Genomic DNA, 27,832 nt, shown 5'->3' on the forward strand with positions numbered 1-27,832 from the left:
ATCCGGGAGGCCGACATGGATGGAGTAGATGAGTAAAGGGCAGAGCACATGGAGAGGAGATGAGAGTGTATGGGGAACTGGGTACACAGGGCTTTACGGACTGTTTAAGGACGCTTTAACTTTGAGTGATAAGGGGGCCATTAGAAAATTTGAGCAGAGAAGTGACTTGAGCTGATTTTCTTTTTAAAAGAATCATTCCAGTGTAATGTTGAGAGCAGACTATAGATGGCAATGGTGGAAATTAAGACCGGGTAAGAAGCTACTGCAGTAATCCAAGAGAAAAGTTTTGGTGGCTCAGATCTGGGTGAGTGCAGTGGAAGTGATGAAATTAAATAGTGGATCCTGGAAATATTTTGAGGGTAGGGCCAGTGGGATTCCCTGACAAACTGGTTATGAAGTATGAAAGAAGTGAGGAGTTAAGATGACTCAAAATTTGGGCTTGAGCAACTAGAAGGGTGGAGTTGCCATCCACTGAGATGAGAAAGACTGGAGATGGGATAGGTTTAGGGACAAGAGTAGAAGTTCAGTTTTAGAATGAGTTAAGTTTGGGATGTCTATTAGATATCAAGTGGCAATACCAAGTAGGCAATTGAATACATGTGTGAGTATAGGGTTCAGAAGATAGGTGGACATGGATACCATCAGCATGTAGATGGTATTTAAAGCCATGATACCAAATGGTATTAAAGCCTTGAGATTGGATGAGATCACCAAGGGAGTGAATATACATAGAGCGGAGCATGACCAAGGAATAAACTCTGAAACATCCCCAATTAGGAACTTGGGGAAAAAAGGAGGAACCAACAAAGGAGACTAAAAAGGAGCAAACAAGGAGGTAGGAGCAAAACCAAGAGAATGCTGGATCCCGGAAGCCAGTAAAGCAAGAGTAACACTGAAGGAGTGATCATTTGTGCCGGTTGCTGCTGATTGGTTAAGTTAGATAGGCACAAAAAATTAAGCATTGGAATTGGCATTGTGGAGATCATTGTTGACCTCTACAAGAGCAGTTTAGGTAGAGCAAACCTAATGGAAATGGATTCGAGAGAAAATGGGAGAAGAATTTGACATAATGATTTTAGATAACTCCGAGCTGTACGTAGAAAAAGTTAAGCCATGGCTTCTGGACCTAGGAATTTATAATTTGTTTGGGGACAACGGGAACAAACACATTTTTAAAACAACCATCCAAGAGTACAAGTCTATATAGAGCTAAATTGGGTGTGACCTTACAATTGATGCAGGAGGTATAAGTAGGTGGTCAGCTGGAGTATTGTGATAAAAAAGAATATTCTGGGAAGTTTGAGAAGTAGTTATTAGGGAAATATCTGAAGACACTTGCAGTGCTTCTCAAAGTATGCCCAGGGGACCACCTTATCAGAATCTTCTGGGGTGCTTATTAATAATGCAGGTTTCTGGAGATGTGAGCTAGCTACTGAATCCCCCCGTATCTCTGGGGATGGGACTCTGGATTCTGTATATTTAACAAGCTCCCCAGGTGATTTTTATATACAATAAACTTTGTGAACTGCTAGTCTGAAAATTTTATTGAGTAGATTATATTCTCGATTGATGAGATCTCCAGAACACTAGATTTAGGTAAAAAAAAAAAAGGCATATTGAACGTGTGAAGAACCCACACTTAACATATACACTTATAAATTATAAGAAGTTAAATTTACAGTAATATTCCTTTTCCTGAAGTTAGACCTATCCTGTTTCAGTGATATTTCGGGTATCTGAAATGTTATGGCTTTTTTGTGTGAGAGGGGCTACCAAATCTATTTGTTACTTACAAACCCAATTATGTACCAGCGAAGATGGTTGACAAGGCATAGCTTCTCCCCGCGCCCCACGCACTATATGAGGTCTGTCTGAAGCCTGGGAACTGGGTACTGAGAAAACAGCCATGCAGACCTGGCTGCTTTGCTCAGGCTGTTTTGGGGTGAGCTTTCCAAACTGCTGCATACCATCTCACATGGGGCCTCAAGCCTAGGAATCTTGGTGCCATCCTTTCTCAGCCATCATTCTTGTACAGCCCGAGAAACGGGCAGAGAAAAGCACTTTTTGCCTCTGCAAGTCAGAAATACTTGTTTTATTTTTCTAATCACTGTGGACACAAGGAAAGAATGATTTTCAGCCTAGGAGACCCTGCAAGGGAAGACTTCCCTGCGTAGAGTTGTGACAGAGGACATGGTTTATTATCCTGTGTATCTCCCTGGGGTAATGATTTTAGTTATCAAAGACCTCTCCAAGGGTTTACTGTTTGTTACAAAGTCCACCTTTCACTAGCTGATATCCGCAGACATGCTTCTGCTGACAGATCAGAAATCAGTTTCTTCAGTGACCAGGCAATCAACTTTGGTAACTTTTAATTCTGTAATTTCATCCTATCTTTATCTATGCATAAAATTCTGAGTGCAAATTCCAATCAATACAGATCTCATAACAATTTTCCATAAACATTTATTGAATACTTATAATGTAAAAAGTATTATATTAGATAATGGTTAATAAGACAATCTTTGTCCTTGGAAAACAGACTTGTAATGGCTTACAATGTGAGTGATAAGCGCTATTAAAAAAAAAAAAAGGTGGGTCCATCCTATGTGTTACAGCATTTGAAAAGGAAAAGTTAATTTGTCTCTTGAAGAAAGTTGGGGGGATGCTGGGGAGCTGGAGGAGTGAGTCAGAGAGGGGAGGATGTGGGCTGGAAAACAGAAAAGCAAAGGGCATGAGACAGTGGGTGATGAATGGGGGAGGTAGCCTCAGATACTGGCAGAGCCCAGGATTGCCCACGCAGTAGGGCTAGGTGCTTGCTCTTCTTTCCAGCATGATTATTGTGATTGGTGACTAGCCTCGTCATTAGAGAACAGCCAGTTAGCGCAGCTGGTTTGAGCAGTGTGTTTATGACGTTTGTTTTGGGTTCATTTTCCCAATGTGTTACCCAGGACATGTGAAGAATCAGAGATATCTTAATATACTGAGAAAATTCCTCTGCATTTAGATTTAGAACCTTAATTAGAAGACGGTTGAACTCTTTCACTTTGGACAGTTTATGCCTACTATATTAAAGCCATATTATACCTTTTGCAGACTTTTAAAAACATAATATGTGGAAGATTACCTGTATAATGCTGTAACTCTCATTTCTGTTCCATTTAGCTATGGCTTCAAAAGCAATATACTCCGTTTTTTTGCAAAACTAGTCACAGACAAATGTGTTGACTTGGACAGGATGTTTGTTATTTCATATTATCTCAGTGATGACACCATTTCAGTGTTTGAACCTATAGAGAGGAATTCAGGTAAGAGATATCCTTCTCACAGTATTTTCTTGAGAATGTTTTAAGTGTCTCTTCATGTTGAAAATTAGGGAACATGATCTGGTTTTGTAGCCTAGATGATCTACAATAGAGGCTTTATTAAAAAAAAAAAAAAACAAAACCCGAACAATAGAGTTCTTTTTACAAATCTCTTAAATGGGAACCTAAACATTTAAAATGATAGAAGTGAAACAGTTTTGGTTGGCTTAGGGCCAGGGGACCTGGAGTTACTTCCTTTTTGCCACTATCCCCACTTCCACTGTGACTTCTGAGGCACCTCTATGGAACCCAAGGGCTTCAAATTCATGGTCTGGGTACCACTAGTTTTACTTGTAGCCAGCAAGCCAAGAGGAAGTCTGTATTCTTGATAGTCCTACTTACAAAATTTTTGTTTGGCTGTAAGACAAGAATCCCAGATACACAAATTCAATCGTCAGGGTCCATCTTTATCTGGTCCTTCTGTCTGTTGAGGTTGTTGCCAAGGTTCCCGCACTCAGACCCATAGAATGCCTCTCTGCAATATGCTGGTACCACCGTCACTGCTGAGGAGAGCCATTGACTTACCCAATCATGGCACTGTAGGATCCTGTTCTTTGTCTCAACACGTTTAGAACTTTTATCTGTGCTGAAGACATGCATTTGGGAAGAATAATCAGTGATGTGCTGGTTAAGTGGCTCTTTGAAAAGATTTTAAAAGCCCTGATTTGTACTGTTTGCCAGTTTCCATGGTGTGAATACCCCAACCATGGCCAATTTCAAGCAGCCAAGAGTTTAAAAACTGGCTTGCAAAATCTCTGAAAATTCGACTCTCAGCTCCTATGAGCTGATATGAGCTACTTAGCACACCGATGAGTAATGAATAACTTGTATAACTAAGGCTCCACAGTGATTTGAATAATGGATCAAATCTTAAAATATAAAATTGCATAGGGATGAATATAAGTCATGCTCTTACAGGTCAAAAATCAACTCTATACGCTTAGAATGGGGGAGATGTGGCCAAACAAGTTGCAGCATGTGTGAAACAGAAAGGAGTGATGGTAGTCAGCAGCAAGCTTACTAGTAATCACAGTGGCCATGATTGAGAACTTACTATTATCCTTACAAGGACTTTATGAGGTTAGATTTTGTGTTAGTCCAGCTCCTCCGAGAAGCAACTACCAAGACAGGATTAAATGTGCAAGAGATTTAATAGGGGGAATGCTGGTGAGGGAAAATGTGGAAGGAGCCAGAAGAGGCTGGGAGAGCTGTCAGACTATAGTGCAGTTCTGACACCTGTGAAGCTCAGAGGGAAGGAAGAAAGAGGGAGTCTTAGACTGCAGTGAAATTCTAAGAAAATTTCGACAAGGTCGACAGGGAGTCCTTGAGGCAAAGTTGCTAGTTGGAGGGAGTCCTTGTTTTGTAGGAGTGAGCCTGTCTTACTATCCCTGCCTTGGTCACTCATCTATTGGTAGCAGCCTGTGGGAAGAGTGACCTCAACACACACCTGAAGATTGATTTGAGAACACAACAGCTGGGGCCTTCCATCAGTTATGTTCTTCACTATAGGCGACCTGAGAAGTACATTTTCTGGGCCTCCACACATCTGATTCCCATTGTACCAATAAGAATTCAGAGAGATTAAATAACTCCTAAAGATCACCCAGCAAGTAAGTGACAGAACTCGGAAGCCTGTGTCTTTTTACCACCTATCATTTCTGAATGTGGTAGGAGAAGTGGGATGAAGTGGCCCAAAAGCTTATCTGGTCTCAGGCTATATTTATAGGTCTGTAGATTTCAGTTCAGTATCAGAAGATGCTGGAGTTCCCTGTTCAACTCTACTGGCTACTTTCCAAGAGGTCAAAACAAATAATGTCTAGAAGAGAACAGATGAAATGGTGACAGCTCTGGAAACTAATATGAAGCATTACTAAAAGAAGCAAAGGGATTTTACCTGTAGGAAAAAATGACTTAAGGGGACTCCCATAGTTACCTTTAAACACTTAAGTAATCTCCTTTACAGAAGTAGGGCATTTGCTACTTAATCTGCATGTCAGATTAAATATAAGACATCATCTGGGACAAATAGGTGGAAATATGCACAAGTGAGGAATTTTCTAACTGGTACTGTTCAAACATGCTCTAAAGATGAGTATCTTCCTGATGTTCCACACTCCCAGTATGCTGCTGGGCATATATAGGAGGTCCCTGCCAAGTGCTTATTGGACTGGGAAGAGAGTAGAGAGAGAGAAAAAAAGGCTAGAATTACATATCATTTTCTCTCTCTCTCTTTTTTTTTTGAAATGGAATCTTGCTATGCTGCTCAGGCTGGTCTTGTACTCCTGGCCTCAAGCGATCCTCGTGCCTCAGCGTCTTGCGTTGCTGGGACTGCAGGCACATGCCACCATGCCCGGCTTTGCTTTTTGTCTTGAACACCCTTGCCTAGGAATTTACTCCTTCACTCACTGCCTCATTCTTCCCTTAAGTCCAAAACAATAGGCAATATTAGTTCACAGGTAACTTATATGGTGGTCTGTGCTTGAAGATAAAGTAACTCTGAAGGCAAGTCAGATGGTTCTTTTAAGAATAAAGGCTGCTCATGAACTTTTCTATTTTTCTATAGGAATTACCGGTGGGATGTTCTTGAAAAGAAGTCGCGTTAAGAAGCCTGGACAAGAAGTCTTTAAAAGTGAACTATCTGAATATATCAAGGCTGAGGACCTGTACATTGGAGTCACAGTGAATGTGAATGGTTACCTATTTCGTTTGCTCAATGCTGATGAGTATACCTTAAACTACATGGAGCAGAATACAGATAAGGTGAATTTACTTTGTGTAATTCTTCACTTGCCTCTCAGCCCTCCGCAGTCTGTGTTTTTCTTTCTCTAGGGCCTTTTCTTCTTCATCTTGCCACCAGTTTTACATTGTGCATTCATACATGTGGGCATGAATAATGGATTCGTGTGACTTGGCCACATGTCCCATCGCAGAGGCCAGGTTCTTGTCTACTCTGTTTACATGCTGGGTTCTCCTCTGCCCAGCATCACAGATTCCAGGCACAGGCAGGAGGCAGGGCCAGGGTTGAATCAAGTTTCCTGGGTTTTTTGCTGACACTAACAATGTTTTCAGAAAGAAATTCAACTACTATAGGAAAGGAAGAAAAATCTGGTGCCACACACTGTGCCGTCCCAGTTAATTGGCACAGGCCAACAGAGAAGGCCAAGACCTGAACAAACAGAAACCTCAAGGGAACTGAATAGTTGCTGGAGTTGCAACTTCCCATAACAGTGGCCACCTGAGGCCTAAATAAGGATTTCAGGATAAACTGGCGACAGTGAACTCAAAGAGTTTTTTTTTTTTTTTTTTTAAATAAGATGGCAGATGGGTACTGTTACTGCAGGTGCCATTATGGCAATGCTGTTCAGTAAAAATAACATATTGATAAAATCTGGATTTTAAATGTGGGCTAGTTCAGTGTACAAACATGTTTATTTGGGAATCATTGCCTAATATGGAAAAATCTATCTGGAAAATTTTATTTTAAAAGTTTACCTATAAGTGATAATATTTATGTACCATTTATATACATACAGTGCCAATTTTGTCTCATTTATATATAAAATGCCTGGGGTTAAGTTGCTAAGATCAGTGTCTCTGTGTACATCACATCATTCATATCAGTTTGGGTCCTCTGAGAAGCAGACGCCAAGACAGGATGAGAAGTGTGAGAGATGTCGTGGGGGAAATTTCTGAGAAGGATAAAGGGGGAGGGGGACAGGAGCGGGCAGGGGGGCCTTCAGACCAGGAGACAGGTTGAACCCCTGTGGAAGGAGAGAGAAAGGAAGGAGGGGTGGGTAGGGAAAGCCTCAGCTGACAGCGCAGCTCTGAGAATGTCTCACTTTCTCAGTGAAGGGGAGCCCCAGAGCACAGACTGCCCATCAGAGAGGTCCCCTGTCAGGCAGGAATGGCCTGGCTCTAGTTCCCCTGCTGTGCTGTGTCATTGGGTGGGAGCAGCCTGGGGAGAGGGTGGCCCCAGCAGCGACATTGCCTGTGAACTCTGTGTGAATCTGGAAGATATGGCAGCTGGAGTCTGTCAGGCAATGATGCTCTTCTCCACAGGGTCTCTCTTGACAGGAGGCCTGCAAAGCGCCCTCCATGGCTGCCACACCATCTCTCCATTTATAGTCTTAGGGATGCAGATTATCATAAAACCATGAACCAGGAGCTATTCGAAAACACTGAATCTAGACGAGAAGCTCAGTAATCGGGAGTTTAGATTTCTGGAAACCAGCAGGCCTGGCTTGGGAACCTGACTCCACGTTAATAGCTGAGGGACCTTAGATACGTATTTTTCCTGAGCTTCAGTTTCTTCATCTTTGGAATGGAAGGAACAACAGTGCCTATTTGATAGAATTGCTATGAAGATTAGATGTGACAATGTGTGTGAAGCTCTGAGCTAACCATGAGGCCCATGGTAAGCTCAATCAGTGTTACTATTGTAAATTAGAATTCTATTTCCAATCAGAGGGTGAACCTATACCGTAATATAAAATATATATAGTATAAATATAAGATATAAAGGTTTTTTTTTTTTTTCCTTTGGGGACAATAAAAGCAGGGTAGGACATTATCTGGAATCAGCATCCCAAGTGAAAACTGCATTATTTTAAAACTGCCCTTAACAAAGACATTCTAAGCAGAGAAAGTTTGCTATACTATTTAATATCGGCCTGAGGAATCTTTTCAAAAGAGCTAATAGATCCTGTCATGGAAATAGATGAAAGGAAATGCAAAAAAGTGGGAGGAGTAGGGGTCTGCGATAGGCGCCAAACCACCTGGGTCATTTTCTGGTGGGAGAGAGGGATCTTTAGACTAAATTGCCATCAACGTTTTTATTTTAAAATTTCATCTTCTCATTTTTGATCTCTTAGCTATAATTATTTACGACCTTATGTTTCACTGGGATGCAAGAAGTATTCTTACCAAGTCAAAAAGCTAGTCACAGGATAAGAGACAGGAACAGTAGACAGCCCAGAGAATGACTGTGCGAGGGGTTAGGGTGCCTGTGTGGATCTTCCATACCCAGCCTTGCTCTCATCAGTGCGTTGCCTAATGGATAACAGTTCCAGGGGGACCCCATTCTAAAGATCTAGAGAAAATGGAGGGCTACTTACCCAGTTTTGAATCCCCATTTTCTCCGTTAGGATCTCCCAACATATTGGGCCGATATCCAAGGGTTATAGGGAGGAGGCTGAGATGGAAGCAGGGGTTGTTTTCTGATCTCTGTGGCCTCGTGTTCCTTAAGCTCGTTTCCCTCAGAGCTGGGGCCTATGCTGATGTCAGCTGTTGTCCAGAAGCTTTAACTGAGGAGATTCAAAGCTAGTCATGCCTTCTCGGTGTTGGTTTCTTTGCAAAGACAAACCTGCTAACGTCATGTGCACAGTGTGAAGTCCCTTTACTGGCCATGAGCAAGATTGGGCTCCTGAACTGTTAGGAATATTTAAATATGTTTTTCCTTTCATTTCCCCCTTACAGTATCCTTTCAGTAACCTCAAACTTGCCCTACAAAAGCTGAAGCAAGAAGAAGCAAAATCCAGAGAGCTCAAGCAGGTATTCAGAGCTGCTGACCGTGAGCACACAAAGAAGGTGGATTATAATACATTCAGGTAAGCCATATTCTGCTAACAGTCATCTGTTTTCCCCTCAAGGTTGTCCAAAGAACAGAAAGAACTGTTTCTTTCCTAATCAGTTAACTATTTTTTATTAGGAATTGGCATTTCTTTGAGTTTGTATTATTTTGTAGTCAAGTTTTGGCCACTAATACTCTAGTAAATGTTATGAATTTACATATAAAAGGAGTTTGTACATGGGAACAGAGGGACAAGAGCATAGAAAGTCAGTTGGTGACATTGTCTTATGAATCAGGGAGTTGAAGGATCAGCAGAATGCCAGGAATGGTGCATCTGAGTGAGAAAGACAGAAAAAAGCACTGCTAAGAGTGCCTCCCCACCACCGAAATCTGGGGGACAAAGGAGGGACATCTCCAGGAATGTGATGAAGTTGGAAAATAGTAAAAACTTCACCGATTATCAGAGCAAAGGTGATATGTATGCATCTGTGTATACGTGTGCTTGTACACATATGTGTATTCTGAAAGACATGAAAATACAGGAATCGAGGGAAAAATATGTGACAGTAGTGGGAAATATTATAACAAATCTTGATCAAGGTTTTCTCTAAGGTGAAGCTGAATTCTGGGACTATCCAGTGGCTGACCAAGGCAAATTTTCAAACAGCGGAAACACAGGGAAATTCAAATTCAGGGTCTAGTACAATTGTGAGACTTCTTAGGCTGAAAACAAAGTGAATGGAGCGTTTAGGAGAATAAATTAAATCATGGATAGAGGACAAAGGGGACTTTCTCTTTAGGCTGAGAATTCTGGCTCCTGACAAGGATAGTGGCTGAAAGCTATATAGTAAACTCTGCTTGATGCAGTCAAGATGTGGGCTGAGAAATGAGGAAGTGAGCCCAGCAGAGGGTAGCAGGGAGGTCTTTCCAACTTTGTGTCTGCAGTCGCCTATTGCATCACTACCTGGTGGCCTGGAGCCCACCATTAGGCCCGGAGTGTCCCAAGAGCTCATTTGTTGTTTTAACAAAGCTCTTTTGTGTCTCCAAAATGTTCTTTGGAGAGAAGCAGTCAGAGGACATATTTTTATTGTTTAGAATTCCCAACCTTCTGGGATCAATAAGAATTTATAGTTCTTTGTTATTGTTCATAGTCACATACACATGTTCATAGTGTTTTGGAAAATAAATGGAGACAGTAAAGAGCAGAGACAATTACTCAGGCCATGGGCTAATGGAAAGCAGTGGAGGAGAAAGCAAGAAATTTCCATCAGAAATGAGGGAGTGGTTTTGTTTTATTATTTGTGTCCTTTTACAAAAGCATCCATTTTTCCAACACTTGCAAAGTCTATTGGAAACACTTTAGTGAGTTTATAGGGCTTTTTGGGAAGCACTTAGGCCAGGCAGGCGATCCAAGGAGGAAAAGTTGCTTTGCAGATGGAGGCCTGACCCTAATTGTGGGTGGGATAAAAGACCACTATGCTGTGATTGGAGGGGTAGCCTCAAGGAGCTGCATGCTCAAAAAGAAGGACCTCCCCGTCCCAGAAATTCCTTAAAATGAAACTCAGATCAGGTTCAGGTTTCGCCTGGCTTGAAAAATCCTTCAGTGGCTTGCCATTGTCCTCACAATAAGATCCAAACATTTAACTGCAGCCAGCAAGGCCTTGAGTGATGTGAGTCTGTTTGTATTTCTAGTGTCATCACCTCTTTTTCTGCAGCCCTGTCTTTTGGCCTCACTGACTGTCTTTTCGGTTTCTCAAACACATCAAGCTCTTTCCTGACTCTTGGCCTATGCACACCCAGTTCCCTCTGCCTGGAATGCAGTCACCACTACCCTCTGCGTAGCAAACTCTAGGACTCATCTCAAATGCCGGCTCCCAGAGGGGCTTTCATTCCGAGGGGCTTTCTAGATCCTATCTAGAGTAGATCACCTGCTGTTATTCTTAGCCACTTGTTTATATTTTTCCCAGCACTTAGCACAACTTACAGTTATTTTATTTAGAGATCTGTTTACTTGGGGGTAGCGCATCTATGTGTGTGTGCTGTGTGTGTCTTCTCCTATTCGCATGTGAGCTTTCTGAGGGCAGGGAGCTCAATGGTGTTGTTCCCTGCAGCATCCCCTACTGTTGGGCGCTCTCTCTCTCTCTCTCTCTCTCTCTCTCTCTCTCTATATATATATATATATATATATATATATATATATTTTATATATATATATTTATTTATATATATAGCTACCAAATGAAATAATGAACCACTAGAGTTGTTCCTGGGGGTTCTAGTTTGGAGGTGATGGCATGACCTCCAAATAAGAGCATAGACCAAAAGTCTAGATGTCTCGATCCATATGACATGCTTGGTGCCGGGTGCTGAGCCCTCTGTGCTTGGGGCTGCTCGTTTGTGCTCGGCCCACAAATGTGGGTCCCTGCACCTTGTCTTCAGCCCCATCTTATGCTTCTCAAACTCTTTCCTGAGCAAACAAAAAGGAACTACGTAGCCCGTGTCTATCACATCATACCCTAATTCAATTCTTTGCTCAGTGCTTTTACTAGCTAATATTTTCCTTTCATTGTGTGTGTGTGTGTGTGTGTGTGTGTGTGTGTGTCTGTGTGTGTGTCTGTGTGTATTCTGACTCTCCTCATCAGAATATAACCTCTTTGAGGGCAGGGGCCTTCTCTTTCTTATTTTCTGCTTTAGCCTTATGACTTGTTTCAGTGTTTGGCAAACAATAGGGTGTTAATAAATACTAGTTGAGTGGGTACATTTTTTGTTTAGTGTTTAATATGCCTCAGATGAAATCTACTGAGATCATTCTCTGCTTTTGTGTCTTTTGTGTTCCACTTTCCCTTTTCTTTTCCTTTTTTTTCTTCTTTTCTTTTCTTTTCTTTTCCCCTCCCTCCCTCCTTTCCTTCCTTTCTTTTTCTTTTTTTCTTTTTTTTTTTTTTTATTATACTTTAAGTTCTGGGATACATGTGCAGAACCTGCAGGTTTGTTACATAGGCATACACGTGCCATGGTAGTTTGCTGCACCCATCAACCCGTCACCTACATTAGGTATTTCTCCTGATGCTATCCCTCCCCTAGGCCATGGTAATGATCTCATCCTGATTTATCTAGGGCAGTTATCTCTCCCTTTGTATGGTTTTGCTCTATTTTTATTTGGACTATTCTGTGTACATTGCTATTGGTGTTTTTTTATTGTAAGCAATCTAGCATCTTTTAAGGAAGCCACTAGTCTGTGAATCTATATGAACAAAAGCAAAAACAAAGACAATAAAATCCCGAAGCACTCAAACATAGGTTCTTATCATGAACCAAATAGATTCTTTGACAGTATTCGTAGCCTGTCTTCAAAATGGAAATTTCAATATACATTTTTGAAAACAGCATTTTGAACTTTCCTAAAAGCATTAAATATAAATAATATGTTGTAGAAAGAATACTAGCCTGGGAGTCAAAAAGATGGAGATCTTTGATTTGACAGCCCCTGGTGTGTGATGTTCCCCTCCCTGTGTCTATGTGTTCTGAATGTGTACATTTTATCTAGCCCTCACTGCTTTGGCTCTGACCTGTAGGGTGATTGTGTCCATGCTAGTTCCTCAAGCTCGGACCTTTCTCCTGAACTATAAACCTGGAAATATGCATACCTCTGGGACATATGCCCCTCACATGTCTTTTAGGCATCCCCCAAAATATCTTTCCCTAACTTGACCTCATTTTCTTCTTTTGTAAAGTAGCAGCTAGGGGACTGTATCCTGATAAAGGCCATCATGGGCATCCGTAAGAGTCCAGACCAGGAGTTGGCTTTGTGTCTCCCCTCTCTCGACCTCTCCCACTCACCCTTTGGAATTATATGTCTTGAACTACCTCTGGAAACTTTCCCTTCTTTCCATCTGCAGCTTCACAGTTGTAGTTCAGCTTTTCATCACTGTTTACTTGAACCCTCTGGAGAGCAGTGTAACTGATCTCTTTTTCTTAACTCTCATCCTCCAAAGTTTTGCCAGAGTGACCTTCCTAAACTCTGATAGGATCATTCCTCTGCTCTTAATCCTGCATTAGTGTGTCACGTGAGTTTGCCTACCTTTCTCTCCATATTTCCATCTCACTAGAAGAATAATACTTTTGTAGAAGCCACCATGTATTGAGCACTTACTGGGGGCCAAGCATCGTGCTAAATGCTTTCCACCTACTATTTACTGGTAGCCTTCTGTCAAGTTGTTGCTTATTTGCTTCCCTGCCTCCACATCAGCTCCTGCCAAGTGCAATAGATGTTTGCTGAATAATTTAATGAACGATCCTATTTCTCAAGGAACGTTCAGTCTAAAGCTTGCAGCAATCAAGTAAATAATTGATTTCTTTGCACCAGGGAAGGGCCATCTGGCTCTCACTTAGGGAAGTAAGGAGAAGCTAGGCCTGATCTTCACCAGCCAAGTAACTTGGGCAATTTACTTCACCTACCTGTGTCTCACTCTTTTGTTCATATATTGGTCTCTGAGGTCCCTTCTAGGCTCTGACAACTGGAAACTCTGAAAATGTAAGTTTATAATATTCTCGTAAAATGTTCTCTTTTCAAATTTGTACATTGAGATAGTGGAGAAGAGCAGAGGCAAGCAAAGGCAGGATTGCAGCATAGGTCTATGGGCTTGGCCTCTGTGGCCCTGACTCTCTCCTGCTTAGATACCTGGCGCTCTCAGCATACACCTGGGGCTTCAGGGCCCAGACCTGCTGCTCTGGGCAGTGGTCCAAGCCCCCAGCATTACCCTTCTTCTCAGAGATGTGCATCTCCTCTCAGGAAAACCTTGAGGGTAGGAACTGATAAACTACCTCTGCATAAGGTGCCTTGGTCAATAATGGATTAATGTGTGGGCCTCCCAGAGATATTTGACTCAGAATAGACCTGATGGAATGCAGGGACAGGCAGCTATCAGGAAATGGAAGTAAGGAATGTTTGGTTTTTGTTTTTTTGTGTTTTTTTGATTTCTTAATCTGAGTAGGGAACATTTCTCTTTTGCCTTGTGGGAATTCACCACTTCTGCTTCTATTTCATTGATCCTCTCTAGAATCTTTTTGGCATGGTCTGTCAAATTCGCCTGTGAGAGCTGCTGATCGTTATCCAAGAGAGTGCAGATAACCTTTCTCAGAGCCTTGGGATAGATACCTGGTGGCAGTGGTGGGCAGATTTCAGCAGGGAGCAGGGCAGGGACTAAGCTTGGCAGGGCTAGTATTTCATGCAGCTGGGAACATGGGCAGAGTGGAGCTTCCCAGTGAGGGCCCTGGACTCTGAACCACAGGCAGCAGCAGCAGCACAGAGAGCCCAATGCCAAGGAAGATGTGGTCAGTCCATCTCTCTGGCCACCTCCCTGAGCCTTGATCTACCCATCAGAGATGACACCTGGCCCCATGTAGCCTATGTGTATTTTGGTTAGCTGAGTGCTTATCTCTTCTCCCCACCTAGGGAAGCTCTCAGAGGGCAGGGCCCGTGCCTGGTTCACTCTTGTGTTTTTCCCAGATACCTCCAGAACCCAGTGTATCAGACTTCAATGAACATAGTGAATTATTAGATTTTTTCTTCAGGCTCCCATTATCAATTGTAGGGTCAGTAGCTCTCCTGTGAACATCCATGTAATAAATTCCTTCTAAGATTTAGAACCTCGAAGAAATTTTCTCTCTTGTAAAACTAAAATTATTCCTAAAAGGGATAATATAATAGAAATAGTTCTTATTACTGGTTTTGGAGTTGGCAAACCCAGATCCAGCTCTTGGCTCTCTTGTTTACCAGCTTAGTGGCCTTGGAGAGGCTGCTGAATAATTTTTTCATCTGTAAAATGGGGATAGTAATACATAGGACACAGCTGTTGTGATGAATACATTTGATACTGATATTAAAATTCTTACTGTAGCTGACTAGTGCATGGTAGATACTTAGAAAATGAAAATGCTTTATCCCAATAGTTATAAACTGGTGTCACCAACAACAGTAATAGGAATGTACATCCTGTTTTCAGTATTTCTATAAGCTTTATATTTACTCATGGTGGGGGTCATTCAAAACATTCTTTAATAAATGAGGTTGAAAGAGAAACTCTAAAAACTTGTCGGCCTTGAAGATGGAAAATAATAAACATCATTGTTGGTGGACCAAGGCTAGGAAACATTAATATAATCCACCGTATTGGTGTCCTTTACTTCACAGAAGCAGATTGTAAATTTAGTGCTTAGAACATGGTAATGATCTCATCCTGATTTATCTAGGGCAATTATCTCTCCCTTTGTATGGTTTTGCTCTATTTTTATTTGGACTACTCTGTGTACATTGCTATTGGTGTTTTTTTATTGTAAGCAATCTAGCATCTTTTAAGGAAGCCACTAGTCTGTGAATCTATATGAACAAAAGCAAAAACAAAGATAATAAAATCCCAAAGCACTCAAACATAGGTTCTTATCATGAACCAAATAGATTCTTTGACAGTATTCGTAGCCTGTCTTCAAAATGGAAATTTCAATATACATTTTTGAAAACAGCATTTTGAACTTTCCTAAAAGCATTAAATATAAATAATATGTTGTTGTAGAAAGAATACTAGCCTGGGAGTCAAAAAGATGGAGATCTTTGATTTGATTCTGTCACTGCCTGGTGGTGGTGTTTGTATTGGTGAGGGCTTCGTTTTAAAAAGGAATATCCTCTCTGGCTGGTTAAGCAAAAAAAGGAATTTATTAAAAGGAACCTGGGTGGTTCACAGTGTCTTTGGAAGGACTGCAGAAATAAGCTCAAGGCTGAACTATAGGAACAGTGCCCAAAACAGGGCTGTAGAGCTTGTCTGATGAGAAAATGAACTCTGTTACCACCACCACCACCACCCATGACTCATTGCTGCACTTGCATTGCTGCCAAGAACTTGATTTTACCACAGCCATAACTACCACTATTTCTGGCAATCGTCCTTTACCACCCCTGAAGGCTGGGCTCCTTTGACACCAAATGTGGCCCACCCTGAGCTGCTTTTCTTCTGTTAATGCCTTCTGAGGCACAGTCTTACTTCCCTGATTGGTAGAGAGCCTGGGTCACCTGCATATTTCTAACTGTAAGGAAGTCTGGGAAACTGAGCTCTGACCTCTGTTTTGGGGTGGTAGGAAACTTATGTGGGATTCCCCAAATATAGAAAGGCTATTTAAGAGATAGCCTTTGTAGAAAGTTTCAGTTAGACAGGATGAATAAGTTCTGGAGATGTGGAGATTTATTGTACAACATGGTGACTATAGTGAATAATGATGTATTATATACTTGGATTGCTAAGAGAGTGGCTCTTAAATGTTCTCACCACAAAAAAATAAACGTGTGAGGTGATAGATATGTGAGTTAGCTTGAGTTAGTTATTTCTAAATGTATACGTATATCAAAACATCACATGTGCTGTAAATATATACGATTTTATTTGTCAATTATACTTTCATAAAGCTGGGGGGAAACAAAATAAATAAAAGGTACCCTTTTCGTTTGCCATGAATATTGCAGGGATAGTAAATCCAAACCAACATGAGCCAAACAGGGAACAATGAATGTATGTTGACAGCAGAGACTAAAGTCTTTGTTTGTAACCAAACCAAGCAAAGCACCTACATAGTTTTAGTACTTTGAAAATATTGTTTTGACTCGCCAAGCAACTAAACAAGAAGCAAAGCGCTCCCCTACGCTTGGCTACTTTTGCAATCTCTGATGAACCTTTCTGAGTTTCCATTGCCTTAAATGAAGGTATTGAATTAAATACAGGTTTATAGGTTGAAAGCTGGAAGTTATATTTTGTTTGGCTTTTGTTTAATGTTTTTAAAATTAGGAGTTTAAACCTAAGAATATATGTATCTGGTGCCTCTTGGAAAATAGAAATTGGACCCACATTTCTCCATGGCAACGATCTTTTGGGGGTGAATGACACTTGCCCTCCTAAGATAGATTGTTCTCTGCATTTCTTCTCAGTTTCTACAAGTCCTTATTGTCTCACACCAAGGCACTTTCTCCTATTTATCTTACATACCTACCCCAGTAGGTACTAGACTAGGTAATTCTTGGATTAGATGATTATAAGGCACCTCCCAGACATAAAATTCCATTATTTTGTTACTCTAGGTATTGTGGAAATAGGCATTTAGGAATCACTGTATAAATAGATCAAAATAGAACTGAAGACTAATTTTTAAAAATTAGAATCCAAATATGATTATATACTTGGAAAATCCAAAGGAATCAATTTTAAAATGGTTGGAACTATTAAGAGCATTCAGGAAAGTAGCTAAATATAAGTAAGCTATATACAGAACAATAGCTTTACTTTATATCAGCAATAACTAGTTAGGAAGTGTTCTGAAAAGGGGAATACTATTTGCTGTAGCAACAAAAATGAAATATCTGGGAATAAATTGGACGAGAAACGTAAGACTAAAATGAATGCAATTTTTAAACTTGATATCTCTGAATGGGAAGGCAATATTGTGAAAATTCGAATTTTCCAAATTTATAGATTTGAAGCAATTTCAATCAGAATTACACAGTAGGTTTTTGCTGTTGCTGTTGTTAGATTTGGTTTTGTTTAACAGGGTTAGGGGAGATAAATTGACTGATTATGAAGGTTCATCAAGAATAAGGGGTTGAGAATATCCAATAAAATGTTGAAAAGAATATTAAAATGTAGATACTAGAAAAGTATATGATTTACATACATTTGAAAACATTTTCTAGCAGAGAAACAAAAATATCAGTGAAATACAGTGTAGAGTCCATAAAAGACCCATTTTTATGAAGTTTCGTATAAGTATGGAGAACATTTCAAATCAGTAGAGAAAGAATGGATTATTAATAAAGACTTTGGTGACAATCAACTAGAAAATGCCTTTATACACTTATTTTGTGGTGAAGCACAGTTTCCAAAAGCCATAAAGGAAAGATTATATTGACTACAGAAAAATTTTATATCTCTCTATAGAAAAAGATATCACAAACTTAAAAGACAAGGGACAGACTAAGAGAAAATATTTATAACCAGTGTAAGAGCCAGGGGATTAACCTTAAGTACTTAAGAACTCCTATAAAATCAACAGACAAAAATGGATCAAAGGCAGGAATAGTTCACAGAAGAAATACAAATGGTCTTTAAACCTGTTGAAAAGATGCCCAATAATGACACAAACTGAAACAATGATGAAATATTATTTCCAGTTACTCTATTGGCAACATTTAAAAAGAATGATATAACTGACTCCAGGTGAACATGTGGGGTAACAGGTACTCTCATTTTCCACTGAGAGGAGTTTAAATTGGTTCAGCATTTTGGAGGGCTATCGGCAGAATGTGTCTGATGTTTAGACTCTTTTACCTGGTAATTGCACTTGTAGAAATTTTTTATTTGGAAAAATTTGGACAGGTGGATTGATAAATATGTGTATGTGCATGCACAATATTTATTGCAGCAAACTTTGTAATAGTAAACATTTGGAAAAATAAAATGCCCAACAATAGGGAAATAGTTGGATATATTCTATTGCATTAATTTCAGACAATATTTTTTAGCCATTAGAAAGAGGTAGACCACATATGCATACCAGAAAAAATGTTTGATGTATCAGTTAGGATTGGCTAAGTAATGCTGCAGTAACAACAACCCCTGAATCTCAGGGAATTAAATCAACCAAGGTTTATTGTTTGCTGACTTTATGTATCCATTGTGGTTGTCAGGGGAATTTTGTTCATAGTAGCCACTCAGGGACTGAGGCTGACAGAATAGCCACTACCTTGAATGTTCCCAGTCACATTGCCGTAAAGGAAAGAGAATTTTAGAGGGTCAAGTACAACAAATTCTTATTTGGAAAGAAATACATATCATTTACACTCTCAATTTATTGGCTAGCACTAGTCACAGGACCCCACTCATGTGCTTAGAAGAAGGAGGGAAACCAGATCTTGGTGAACAGCTATGGGTGGCTACCACATATGTGTTGTGCTGTTTTGTAGATAAAGCAAAATCCAGAAGTATGTTAATATCCTACTTATGCCAAAAATGTAAAAGTTGTGTGCGCATGTGTGTATATATATATATATATATATTTCAAGGAATGTATATCCTTTGAAGAAATGCTAGCGGGCTACACACTAAGCTGTTAGTGGAGCATGCTTCATTCCTTGATTTTTAGTTTTTTTTTTTTTTACAATGAGCAATTATTTTTAAAAAATTCAATTTAAATAAAATAAAACCCAAACAAATAAAACCAAAAAGCCTGGGCAAAGAGCTTATGGAACATTTTTCCAGAAAGAACATTTTTTATTTCTTGCTTCAGTTTCCAGAAACAGCTAATGGCAGATGCTGGCAGGATGTTCTGAGCAAAAGTCAAGAGGCTTGGAATTGTACAGTAGGGCACAGGTTGTTGTAGTTGATACTCTACTTACTCTGATTATTGACTACAGTCAAATAATTGTAATGTGCTTACATAAAGTTCTTATTTTAGGGGCCACAATATTTTATGTTTATGCAATTACAAAGTTTCAGAGGTTTAAAGTTAAGTTTTGAGATGAAATAGTTTTTATAATTTTCAAATTCCTATCAAATTAGCATGTTTTACCCATTCATTTTCTCCAGCATTCTATGAGAATTTTAAAACATCCAGAAAATTTGGCAAGATTAAACAGTGGACACCCCATATATTTACCATTGTACCATTAACCTCTTACTTTATTTGCTTTATGACACATCTCTCCATTTATACATCCTTATATCCATCTATTAACCCATCTTAATTTTGGTGCATTTCAAAGAAAATCACAGACATCAGTTACTTCCCTCTAAATATTTTAGCATGCTTACTATTTATTGTTTTTCTTTTGATGTAAAATTTATGTTCAATAAAATGCACAAACTTTATACATTTGCTGAGTTTTGACAAATATATGTTTGTGCAACCCAAATCCCTACTAACACATAGAACATTACCATCACTCCAGAAAGTTCCCTCATGCTCCATCCCAGTGAATTCATGTGCACATCCACCATTCAAGAGGTAACTACTGTTCTGATGGGGTTTTTTTTCCACTTGAGGTGCTTTTTTTTTTTTTTTTTCAAACTATTGGTGATTTTTCTCTGTTCTAGAATTTCATATAAATGGAATTATACAGTGTGTACTCTTTTGTGACTTCTTTCATTCAGTGTGATTTTGAGATTCATTCATATTATAGAGTGTATCAGTAATTCCTTTATATTACTGAGTAGGATTCCATTGTATGAATATACCACCATTTGCTGATTCATTCCCCTGCCAATGGATACCTCGGTTGTTTTCAGTTTGGGGCTAATATGAATAAACCTGGTCTGAATATTCCTGGCACAAATATTTTTATAAGCATGTATTTTATTTCACTTGGTTATATACCTAGGAATAGAATTGCTGGGTCACACATAAAGTAAGTTTGTGTTTAGTTTTTTGAGAAACTACCAGACCTTTTACCAAAGTGGTTGTATCTGTTTACATTTTCAAGTCCACATTGTCAGTTTTTTATGGTTGTTGCTTTCTGTGATCTGTTTAAGATGCCTTTGGCTGGCTCAAAGTTGCCTAGATAGTCTCCTATGTTTCCCTCGAATAGCTTTATGGTTTTAGCTTTCGCTTTTAAGTCTATGAGTTATCTCAAATTAAATTTTGTATATGGTGTGAAGTAGGGATCAAGGTTCATCTTAAATTCTTAAAATTATTTGAAATTCTAATATTATGGGCCAGCATATTTTATATTAAAGTAAAGAAAAAATAACTCTAGAGCTTTAGAATATAATTTTGAAATGAAAGAGTTTTCATAATTTTCAAATTCTTATTCAATTACTGACATCTTACCCATACTTTTTTTTTCTTATTCTATGGTATAGTTTTGACTGTTAAAATATCAAAATCTCCTTTGCAAAGGAAGCTAAAATACTGGCCTTTTATATTTTCTCAATTCTTACAGTTTTCAATATTTCCTTATGTAATACATTCGTATTTCTTGAAAATTGAAGTATTCTCACTGAAATAATATCCCAACTAACTGAGGAATGCTGGATACCAATGATCTTATTAACTGAAAGAAACTGTATACCACACATATAGTGGATTCTATTTTCCAAAGATTGCTTCAACAGTATCTCCTATCCAACATGCTCCCCTATAATGTGAACTTGACCCTTCTTCTTCTGAGGGATAGGGCTATGTCATTTCCCCTTGAATCTTTTTTAATTTACAATTTCTTATTTTTGTGGGTACATAGTAGGTATATATATTTATGGAGTACCTGAAATGTTTTGATACAGGCATGCAATGCATAATAATCACATCATGGAAAATGGAGCATCCCCTTAAGCATTTATCCTTTGTGTTACAAACAATCTAATGACACTCTAAGTTATTTTAAAGTATGCAGTTAAATTATTATTGACTGTAGTCACCCTGCTCTGCTATCAAATACTAAGTCTTATTCATTCATTCTATTTTTTTGTACCCATTAACCATCCCCACCTGCTGCCCTCCCCACTCCCCCACTACCCTTTCTAACCTCTAATAAGCATCCTTCTACTCTCTATCTCCATGGGTTTGATTGTTTTGACTTTTAGATCCAACAAATAAGTGAGAACATGTGATGTTTGTCTTTCTGTGCCGGGCTTATTTTACTTAACATAATGAGCAAATCTCATACTTTTCTTTGACTGAATACTACTCCATTGTGTATGAGTACTACATTTTCTTTCTTTACTTACCTGTTGGTGGACACTTAGGTTGCTTCCAAATCTTGGCTATTGTGAACAGAGCTGCAACAAACATGAAAGTGCAGATATCTCTTCGATATACTGATTTCTTTTCTTTTGGATATGTACCCAGCAGTGGGATTGCTGGATCATATGGTAGCTCTGTTTTTAGTTTTTTGAGAAACCTCCAAACTGTTCTCCACAGTGGTTGTACTAATTTACACTCCCACCAACAGTGTACAAGGGTTCCCTTTTCTCCACATCCTCTCCAGCATTTGTTATTGCCTGTCTCTTGGGATATAAACCATTTTAACTGGGATGAGATGATATCTCATTGTAGTTTTGATTTGCATCTATCTGATGATCAGTGATGTTGAGTATCTTTTCATATGCCTGTTTGCCATTTGTATGTCTTCTTTTGAGCAATGTGTATTCAAATTTTTTGCCCATTTATAAATCATATCGTTAGATTTTTTTCCTATAGAGCTGTTTGAGCTCCTTATGTATTCTGGTCACTAATCCTTTGTCAGATGGGTAGTTTATAGATATTTTCTCCCATTCTGTGGGTTGTCTGTTCACTTTGTTGATTGTTTCCTTTGTTGTGCAGAAGCTTTTTAACTTGATGTGATCCCGTTTGCCCATTTTTGCTTTAGTTGCCTGTGCTTGTGGGGTATTACCCAAGAAATCTTTGCCCAGACTGATGTCCTGGAGAGCTTCTCAATGTTTTCTTGTAGTAGTTTCATGGTTTGAGGTCTTAGATTTAAGTCTTTAATCCATTTTGATTTGATTTTTGATTTGATATGGTGAGACATAGGGGTCTCATTTCATTCTTTTGTATATGGATTTCCGGTTTTTACAGCACCATTTATTGATGAGACTGTCTTTTCCCCAGTGTTTATGATCCTGGCACCTCCCTTGAATCTCGAGTGGGCTTGTGACTCACATGTAACCAATAGAATATGACAGAAGTAATGCTGTGTGACTTCCGAGGCCAAGTTAGAAAAGGTGCGGGTTGTGCATTGTCTGCTATGACACTTCCCTTTGGAGCCTGAGCTACTGCGTGTGTAAGAGGTCCTGCCACCTTGAGGCTACTATGCTATGAAGAAGCCCAGGCTACACTGAGAAACCAACCACTTGTGGGTGGTAATTCGATTGAGAGCCCCAGCTGATATCTCAGTTAATGGCCCTTGTCATGCATAATTCAAGTGTCCAGTTATAGAATCTTTCTAGTTAAAGCCCCAGACATTCTTCTGTGCTCTGTCTGAATTGCTGACTCTCAGAAACCATGAAAATAGCAAAATGGGTTTAATATCCTTTAGTGCCTCAAAGTCATGGCTTTCCAGTTTTTTAAATGCAGGGGTAGAGAAATCTCGTGCCACAACTTGGAAGAATCTCTTGTTAAAAGACCTTCCCTTGTCATATATATAATTAAAATGCAGAAATATGTATGTGTGTGGATATGTATAGATACACACACACATGTGTGTGTGTGTGTGTGTGTGCATGTGTGCATGTCAAGATTCTTTGTACTTGTATCTTCAATCTGCAAGAACAGTAGGGAATATCTTCCTTTCACCTGAATTCAGCCAGGTGAGGTGGAGGCTTTTGTGACTTTAGATGTGTTTTCCATCCAAAGAAGATGTGGTCTCCTTTTCTAAGACCACATTTGATTTTTAAAATTTTAATTTAAATTAAATTCATATACAATAAGATTCACTTTTCTTGGTGTACAATTCTGATTGTGATGCATTCCTGGAGTTGTGTAACTGCCATCACAATAAAGATACAAAACAATTCTATCACCCTGCCTTCCCCCTTCCAATACCCACGCCCCCACCCCCATGGAAGTATGCTTACTCTTGAGTAAACGCATAGGAGTTGAATGTCTTGATCATATGGTAGGTGTATGTTTAAACTTTGTAAGAAACTATCAGTTTTTTGTTTTGTTTTAGAGGTTTTCTACCTCTTTCATTAGATTTTTCCCTATATATTTGATATTTTTGATGCTATCGAGTGACATAATTTTTAGTGGTTGCCCTAGAGTTTGCAATATACATTTACAACTAATCCAGATTGTACCAGTCAGTTCTCACACTGCTATGAATAACTACCCGAGACTGGGTCATTTATGAAGAAAAGAGGTTTAATCGACTTACAGTTTTGCAGGCTCTACAGGAAACATGACTGGGAGGCCTTAGGAAATTTACAGTCATGGCGGAAGGTGAAGGAGAAGCAAGAACCTTCTTCACAGGGTGGCAGGAAAGAGAGAGACAGCAAGGGGGGAAGTGCCACATGCTTTTAGACCATCAGATCTCTTGAGAACTCACTATCACGAGAACAGCATGAGGGAAATCTGCCCCCATGGTGTAATTAGCTCCCACCAGTTCCCTCTCCTAACACTGGGGATTATAATTCAACACAAGATTTGGGTGGGGACACAGAACCAAACTAAGTTCAGTTTCAGATAACACTATACTAGCTTCACCAGTAGGCCAGTACTCCTTCCCCCTTCTCTTGTACCATTACTGTCATTCATTTCACTTACATATAAGCATACATAAGTTTAAAACCATACATAATCACATACATTGTTGCTATTATTTTGAACAAACTTTTATGTTAGATCACTTAAGAACAAGATAAATAAACGTTTGTACTTACCGTCACTTACTCCTTTTCTAATGCACTATCTTTCATTATGTAGATCTAAGATTTTTACCTAGATAATTCCTTTCTCTTCAAAGAGCTTCTTTTAACATTTCTTGCAAGGCAGGTCTGCTGGCAACAAACTCCCTCCGTGTTTGCTGAGAAAGTCTTTATTTCTCCTTTACTTTTGAAGGAAAAATTTCACAGGATACAGAATTTTAGATTGGTGGTCTTTTTCTCTCCACACTTTAAATATTTCAGTGTACTCTCTTCTTGCTTGCATGGTGTCTGAGAAGTCAGATGTAATTCTTACCTTTGCTCCTCTTTGGGTAAGATTTTTTTCCCTGTAGCTTCTTTCAAGATATTTTCTTTAACTTTCATTGCCAACAGTTTGAATGTGAAATGCCTAGGTGCAGTATTTTTGTTTTGTTTTGGTTTTGGTTTGTTTTGTTTTTGGCATTTATATGTCTGTTCTCTGAGTTTCCTGGATCTGTGATTTGGTGTCTGACATTAATTTAGGGAGCTTCTCAATCATTACTTATTCAAATATTTCTGCTGTTCTTTTCTTTCTTCTCCTTCTAGTATTCCCATTACCTGTTTGTTATGCTTTTTGTAGTTGTCCCACAGTTCTTGGATGTTCTGTTCCATTTTCTTTTTCAGTCTTTTCTCTCTTTGCATTTTGGTTTTGGAAGTTTCTATTGACATATCCTCAAGGTCTGAGATTCTCATCCTTGTCAGTTTACTACCCCATTGAAAGTATTCTTCATTTCTGTTATAGTTGTAAACCAAAAATAAAATTCAAAGCCCCCCACCTCATCTGGATGGACCCCTCCTCTCAGCAAGGGTATCCCTGAGAGACTAACCTGAGGGACTAGTTCAGGTCATGATGTGGGGCGGGGGTCAGACATACCTCATTATACCCTTCTCCTTTTTGGAATTACTAACAGAACATACTCTTTAAGTCTGATGAGAAATGTGTACAATCTATTCTCTCTGAAGTCTGCTACTTGGAGGCTTCATCTGCATGATAAACCTTTGGTCTACAATATGCTATCATTGTAACCCAGACATCCCTTTCTATTGATTCAAGATCTTGAGATAATAACTTAACTCTTTCAACCAATTGCCAATCAGAAAATTTTAAAATCTACCTGTAACCTAGAAGCCCTCGCCCTTTGAGTTGTCCTGCCTTTTCAGACCGAACAAGTATATCTTACATGTATTTGATTGATGTCTTATGTCTCCTTAAAGTGCATGAAACTAGGCTGTGCCTCAACCATCTTGGGCATATGTTCTCAAGATCTCCTGAGGGCTGTGTCACGGGCCACTGGTCACTCATATTTGCCTCAGATAAATCTCTTCAAATATTATAGAGTTCGATGCTTTTTATCGACATAGTGTTTTTGATTGCTAGCATTTCTTTTTGAGTTTTTCTTAGAATGTCCATCTCTCTGCTTACATTATTCATCTATTCTTGCATATTGTCTAATTTTTCCATTATAACTCATAGCATATTAATTATGGTTATTTGTTTTAAATTCCTGGTCTGATAATTCCAACTTCTCTGCCATATCTGAGTCTGATTCTGATGCTTTGTATTTTCAAACTGTGTTTTTTGCCTTTTAGCATACCTTGTAATATTTTGTTGAAAGCCAGACATGATGTACTGGGTAAAAGGAACCGTGGGCCAGGCACAGTGGCTCACGTCTGTAATCCCAGCACTTTGGGAAACCATGGTGGGCGGATCCCTTGAGGTTAGGAGTTTGAGACCAGCCTGGCCAACATGGTAAAACCTCATCTCTACTAAAAGTACAAAAAAATTAGCCTGGCATGGTGGCTCGTGCCTCTAATCCCAGCTATTCGGGAGGCGGAGGTGGGAGAATCACTGGAACCCAGGAGGCAGAGGTTGCAGTGAGCCTAGATCGTGCCACTGCCCTCTAGCCTGGGTGACAGAGTGAGACCCTGTCTCAAAAAAATAAATTAAAAAAATAATGTGGCAAGTAGGCCTTTAGTGATGTGATGGTAAGGTATGGGGGCAGGGAAATAGTCTCTAGTCCTCTGATTAGGTCTCAGTCTTTTAGCGAGCCTATGTCCCTGGACTGTGAAGTACCCTCAGTTCCTCCCCTCCCCCTACTCTAGATGGGACTGGGTATCTGGAGGGGACTGGAGTCAGGTATTTCCCTTCCCCCATGTGGATGGCTAGAGCAGGCTGCAGTTGAGTATTACCCTTCCCCCAGGTTGTTAGGCTCTGATAAAACCCCAGTAGGTCAGGCTCATGGTTACTTTGCTACTCTCCCTGCCAGAAGTCTGAGGGCATATTTTTTGATAGTCACTGTGAGAACCTGGTGGAGATCGTGGAGGTAAAGTTCATATTAAGTGTAGGCTCTCTTCCCCACCCCCCTCATCCACTTTGACTGGGACATCTAGAGTTTTAAAGGGCATTAAAAAAAGTTTTGCTCTTTTTTAGAAGCGGGATCTTGTTACGTTGCCCAGGCCGGATTCAAACTCCTGGGCTTAAGCAGTCCTCCCACTTCAGCCTCTCAAGTGGCTGGCATTACTGTGTCCTGAGACCTCAAGAGTTTTTATCCCTCAGGCATATCCACATTGAGTCTCCAGCATTCCAATTACAGTTCAGAGTTTTCTACCTTGGTACTGGTTCCCACAGAGGTTTCTGCTCCAATATATTGTGATTCTCTGTATGTTCCTGCCTGTCTCTCTAATTTTGGGGACAATGATTTGCCCTGTGACTTCACTTCTCTGACAGATCTAAGAAGAGTTCTTGATTTTCCAGTTTGTTCGTTTTTTTATTTTTTACTTCCCAAACTGTTTTTTGTTTGTTTGTTTGAGATGGAGTCTCACTCTGTCGCCCAGGCTGGAGTGCAATGGTACGATCTCAGCTCATTGCAACCTCTGCCTCCCAGATTCAAGTGATTCTCCTGTCTCAGCCTCCCGAGTAGATGGAACTACAGGTGCACGCCACCACGCCTGGCTAATTTTTGTATTTTTAGTAAAGACGGGGTTTCACTATATCAGTCAGGCTGGTCTTGAACTCCTGACCTCAGGTTATCCACCCACCTCAGCCTCCCAGAGTGCTGAGATTACAGGCGCGAGCCACTGCCCCTGGCCTCCAAACTGTTTTTTGTTTGTTTTGTTTTGTTTTGTTTTGTTTTGTTTTGTTTTGTTTTGTTTTTGAGGCGGAGTCTCGCTCTGTCGCCCAGGCTGGAGTACAGTGGCGCGATCTCGGCTCACTGCAAGCTCCGCCTCCCGGGTTTACGCCATTCTCCTGCCTCAGCCTCCCGAGTAGCTGGGACTACAGGCGCCGCCACCACGCCCGGCTAATTTTTTTTTGTATTTTTAGTAGAGACGGGGTTTCACTGTGTTAGCCAGGATGGTCTCGATCTCCTGACCTCGTGATCCGCCCGCCTCGGCCTCCCAAAGTGCTGGGATTACAGGCTTGAGCCACCGCGCCCGGCCCAAACTGTTTTTTAAAGTAGTTGTATATTTTTCTTTTT

General features: G+C 39.8%; 1 protein-coding gene across 1 annotated transcript in view; it reads left to right on the forward strand.

Moving 5' to 3' along the window:
- Positions 1-27,832, forward strand: part of EFHC2 (EF-hand domain containing 2) — a 196,412-nt gene that overhangs the window by 104,814 nt on the left and 63,766 nt on the right. Inside the window, exons 9-11 of the mRNA XM_025371637.1 lie at positions 3,163-3,305; positions 5,926-6,122; positions 8,838-8,968. Coding sequence (XP_025227422.1) covers positions 3,163-3,305; positions 5,926-6,122; positions 8,838-8,968 — 471 coding nt within the window. The remainder of the gene's footprint in view (positions 1-3,162; positions 3,306-5,925; positions 6,123-8,837; positions 8,969-27,832) is intronic.

Source organism: Theropithecus gelada, chromosome X (assembly GCF_003255815.1).
Source record: "Theropithecus gelada isolate Dixy chromosome X, Tgel_1.0, whole genome shotgun sequence".
Classification (NCBI taxonomy): Eukaryota; Metazoa; Chordata; class Mammalia; order Primates; family Cercopithecidae; genus Theropithecus; species Theropithecus gelada.